Source organism: Gymnodraco acuticeps, unplaced genomic scaffold, assembly GCF_902827175.1.
Source record: "Gymnodraco acuticeps unplaced genomic scaffold, fGymAcu1.1, whole genome shotgun sequence".
Taxonomy (NCBI): Eukaryota; Metazoa; Chordata; class Actinopteri; order Perciformes; family Bathydraconidae; genus Gymnodraco; species Gymnodraco acuticeps.
In genome coordinates, this window is record NW_022989979.1 from 1,378,031 (window position 1) to 1,383,116 (window position 5,086).

The following is a 5,086-nucleotide window of genomic DNA, read 5'->3' on the forward strand; positions in this document are numbered from 1 at the left end:
AACCGGAGACTTCAATGATGCTGGAGGATTTTCGAGCTCAACTTTATCTGCGTTCGCCATTAATTTTTGACAGTTCCTCAAATTACTGACTACATTTGAACGCATCCCTCTGACCAGCTCTCATAGTATGCCTCTCATCCAAGGAAATGACTTGCTCGCTCTATGACGCGTTGAACCCAATGTGAGCAAATTACTCTGAATGCTGCGACGCAGCACCTGAGATTACTTCCAAAAAGTTATTCACGTTCTCAATTTTTTTACGTTTAACGTTATATTCGTTCGGTACACTTCGGTACACACCTGTACCGAACCGAAGGGCCCGTACCGAATAATTTCGGTACGGGTACGTGTACCGTTACACCCCTAAAAGATACACATGCTTTCCTTGTTATTGCACATAACAAAGAAAGCATGTTTATCTTTATATATTTTCAAAGTTTTAAATTGATATTCGTTACAAAATGTTCATTAACTGTAACAAATGTATATTTCTTGATGCATTACAGTAAGTGTTGATTCACAACAAGCATATGTTCAGTGCAACACATGTTTCAAATGACTACTGAACGTAACTTCATTACCATCTAATTTTTATTGTATTAAAATCGAAATATACTGAATCTTGGTACCAGCGTCTTCATGTAACTCAGTCAAATATTGTCACCTAATCGTCCTAGTCGAAACTTTAAAAGACTACATTTCCCACAGCAACAGACTTTTGATACACACACACATTTACTGTAGCATTTCAGTCAATAAGCCCACAGTTTGTACATAGACATTCCACACATTGGACAGAGGGCCATCAGGGTCTGGAAGTCTTTCCACTTCCTGGTCAGTCAGTGAACGTTGCAGCTGAACTTCAGGAACCATAACATGAGGCAGGCGATGAGCACATGGTCCAGTCCAGTCAACTCCAAACTCAATGTCAACCTGCAATTGCAAGAGCTAAAGTTAGAGTCAACCAAAATCAAAGTTTTAATATATTTGTCAGTTAATTCATTTTATATAACCGTTTTGTATCATCTCCTGGAATTCCTGATTAATGTCTCATGAACAGCTGACATCAATCAAATCATTAGAGAGCAGAAAGCCCTGATGTATCATTATCTTCCTTAACCGCTTGTTCTGGTTGATCACAGCATTTTAGGAATACCTCATAGAAGTGTTTAAAGTGCCGATGATATGCAGAATAAAATAATTCCATCACATTCAGTTTCCTCGACAACAGGCCACTATTTGTTACATTGTGAAACTATACTCACTTGTATTATTTGTTTTAAACAGTTTGTGTAATGACAGAAAAAGTGGGTATTAGTGTTAACATGGTCCCATGTAGGAAAGTAAAGTCAAAGTCAAAATAAAACTATTGAATACAATCAAACCTGTATATGTTCCTGCTGGGCCTCACGCTCATGGCGAGTCCACAGTTGCAGTGGGGACCGGTTTCCCTCAGTGCTTAGTCGGTGGCAGTTCCAGCCTTGCTGGAAAAACTGCAGGTGCTTCTGTATGTGGGGCACAAAGCACCAGTGCAGAGCATAGAGATGCACTTCACAGTCAGGATTGAGAAGGCCTTCTCTCTCTAGGTTGAAAAACATTGTGTAGAAGAGATCCAGCACTCCCACATAAACGTCTCTCCAGAGCCTTTCTATCCTTTTGAGGAAAAAGGAAGGAAAATATTTAGTCTGCTCAGTGAACAAAAAAAAAAAACTTACAAATATCACCTTTCACCTACCATAAATGGTAAGTAAATTTAGAATTGAATTACATTAATTAGAAGCTAAGTATTAACATTTTTGCCGATTTCAATAGGAAAATGTTCCTGATTAAGTGGCAAGTGCACAATAATGCCTCTGGAAAAAAGCTGGAAATTGGATTTAGCAAAAATCATTTTGCTTGAGCAAAGTTCATCAAACTTGGGTGAGGTTTTTATACTGTAAGCTTTGTTGAAACTGGATCAGGAAATATATCAGCTGAACATACTATGGATGTATAAAAAAAGACGGACTAATGCCATATTTATGCCACATTAACTGTTGTTGTTCAATATTAATGTAAGGTTCTCTTGACTGGAAAATACATTCAAAATCCAAGTTCCAACAGTAATTTGCCCGGTCATGCAACGTGCTGGGACTTCCACTAAATAGATATTTGAAAAATATTGTTATCCTTCTTGTCAAATTATACAGTTGGTGTCATAATTATAGTGTTTGTATTATAGAAATATAACTTTTTTAGTTCTATGGTTTTATCTCACAGAGGAAGACGAACAAAAATACAATTAATAATAGCTAAAGACATATAGTTGACATTGCAATCTTTACCAAGGACTTAATTTGATAAAAGTTTGACTTGAAGTTTAAGGTACCTTTGATTATGGACACTCCTGCCAGCAATGTGTGAATTCCTGTTCTCTCCTCGGTTTGCCACCATGTAGCGTGCAACGTCAACATTTTCTCCACCTTTATCTGACCTCACACGTGATGGCACACCGTAGACATTGGCGGCTTCCAAAAAGCTTCTTAAAACTGGTGCTGCCCGATTGTTGGTGGCAGCACTCAAGTACACGATGAGACGACTAAAGCCGTCAATACCACCATGCACAACAAAACGCCACCTAAAGGGATATGTATAGGCACACATTAAGGTCAATCCACTAATGTATGTACAGACATTTACACATTTTAAAAGGTGCCTTATCCTACTAAAAGTTATAATTACAAAACATAAATCATCTTAATTTTGATAGTAAAAGTAATTTGCATGCAGAGGAATTTGGTGCAATTAATCATTTGATACATTTCATTTATATTTCTTCTTGCAGTGTTTTAACTTGTTTTTATGTCTACAGAATATTGTATGTTGCATTGTTAGAGGAGACTGAGACTTCAGATTTTCATAACCAACCAATAAAAAAAGCTATCATGCATATGACAATAAAGCCTTTGAATCTTGAAGTCTGGTTTGCATTGAAGCTGATTGATTATAAGAACACTTTAGATGGGCCCATCTTTTGTAACTGTAGTGAAGTGGATGTTTGAGCAATGCTTGAGTGTTAATGATTATACTATACCTAATCAGTTTGTGATTTCCGTCGATGTGCCATAAACTGTTCGGTGCTGGTACAAAGTACTTCCTACGCCTTCTTGGGTTCAGCTGCAGAGTGCGAATCAAGACTCCACCTGGATCAACACGCCGCATGGATTCCTGGACACGCTGTCCTGTTATATTCGGGGAAATGCAGAGATATGGTGTACTGCAAGTAACATAATGAAAAGTAAAGCATTCCTAAATATGCCAGAATAATGTGATTCATTATCAAGTAGTAAAAAAAAAACACTGCATGGAGGATTATTATAATAATAACAATCCCTTACTTTGTATGCGTATCCCTCGTGCATTCAGGTACCCCACCATCATTTTGTATCCAGAGTTGGGATGATGCTGTAGAATTTGGGTAACAGTTTCATCCAAACTGTTGTCATCTAACAGAGTTAATAGATCTTGGACCCTGATCATCAAAAATAACGAAACAATAGTAAGTCACAATAAACAATAGTCACCTTTTGCACTGTACGATCAAAACACATCAGAATGAGTGTGTTGCTCTGTACTAACCTGCATTGAAAGATGTAGGTGTCATCTGAAACAAATGAGCTGGTCTCTTAAACCTCATTACTATTATTAGGCCTACATCATGTCTGAGGTAATGGTACCTTTGCTTTGTGTACAAAGCATGTTTGTATCTTTGCCCCGACACATGTCTATCTGATGTATTGGTTTCAACATATAAATGGCCTATTACCATTTTAATAAATATGTAAACAATCTATAAACAAGTAGGCTAATTTGGATGGAGAAAATGTAGGCTAATGAAACGTTATCATTACTAAACACAAGTTAATGCGTCTAACAAATGTGTACTGATATAGCCTACGCCAAAACAATAAAAGTAAGGAAATACAGACAAAAAACGTGAAAGAATGCGGATTAAACCTACCGTATCCCGTTCTGTGTCATCCTCCGACAAATTGTTCTTTCGCACACCCCGAACACCTGCGCGATGTCCCCAGCGGTGTGGCCCCAACGAAGATGTGCTTCAATAACGTTTAGGGGCAACATGTAAGATGGACGCCCAAGGGTCGCCTCCTCTGTTTCCGAGAGGATTTCAAGTTGGCGGGCAACCTCTTGAAGACTCTCAAACACAGCTGGGTTAACATCCACATCCATGTCGAGCTGAGCCAAGTCCTCTATACATCGTTCCACACGAAACTGGACATAGTCTTTTGGTTCTCCATTCTCTAAATGGTCCGCTAATGATCGTAAATGATCTCCAATGGCTCTTAAATCAATATCCATAAATAAACCTTACAACTGTGGATAAACCATGGATGTATAAAGATAAGGGCTAAACAGTAAAGCTCCTGCATTCGAATCAGCGCGGTTATCCAGGCGTTAGTAGTAGAGCCCTCTGCCAGAAATGATCACACACTCCTGTAACCAATCCTGCTTCAGACTGAGGTTAGGACCGCCCACCTCATTAGCATACGGACACATAAATACATAAATAAATAAATGTATGTCGCGTAAATGTAGAAATAAATGAAAGATATATAATAACGTGTATTCTGTTTTATTTTCGACTTTTATTTATTTATTTATACATTGATGTATTTATTTCCATATTTATTTATGCATTTATTTATGCATTTATTCTTTTATTTATTTATTTGTGTATTCATTTCAACATTTATTTATTTCTGTATTTATTTCGTCAATTATTTATTCCTGTATTTATTTATTCCTGTATTTATTTATTTATTTACGTATTTATTTATTTATTCCTGTATTTCTTCATACATTTATTTATTTATACTTAAGTCATGTTCCGTCCTCCATACTTGACAAGTGCATGTTTCAGGCTCATCAATTAACAACAGGAGGGGTCACATACATAAGACCAGCTGTTAAATAAAGCTCTTCTGACCTTAGCTGGCATGTGGGTAATGCTGCCCATTATGGGCCCAAGCCATTTTCACCCATTTATTAATTATATGTTTTACATTTGAGTGTTTCCTATCCCCTA

General features: G+C 37.2%; 1 protein-coding gene across 2 annotated transcripts; it reads right to left on the bottom strand.

The window, feature by feature from the left end:
• Positions 1-569: 569 nt before the first annotated feature.
• LOC117543372 lies at positions 570-4,474 on the bottom strand. 2 transcript variants are annotated; one of them, XM_034211600.1, is made up of 6 exons: positions 4,001-4,474; positions 3,378-3,511; positions 3,074-3,221; positions 2,369-2,617; positions 1,386-1,653; positions 570-933 (listed from the first exon to the last, which is right to left on the bottom strand). In XM_034211600.1, exons 1-6 carry the CDS (start codon positions 4,357-4,359, stop codon positions 736-738), a joined length of 1,356 nt encoding a protein of 451 aa, XP_034067491.1. In that variant the 5' UTR covers positions 4,360-4,474; the 3' UTR covers positions 570-735. The 2 variants fall into 2 exon arrangements, with proteins under 2 accessions (XP_034067491.1, XP_034067492.1); XM_034211601.1 differs by having other exon boundaries at positions 714-933; positions 1,412-1,653.
• Positions 4,475-5,086: the final 612 nt, after the last annotated feature.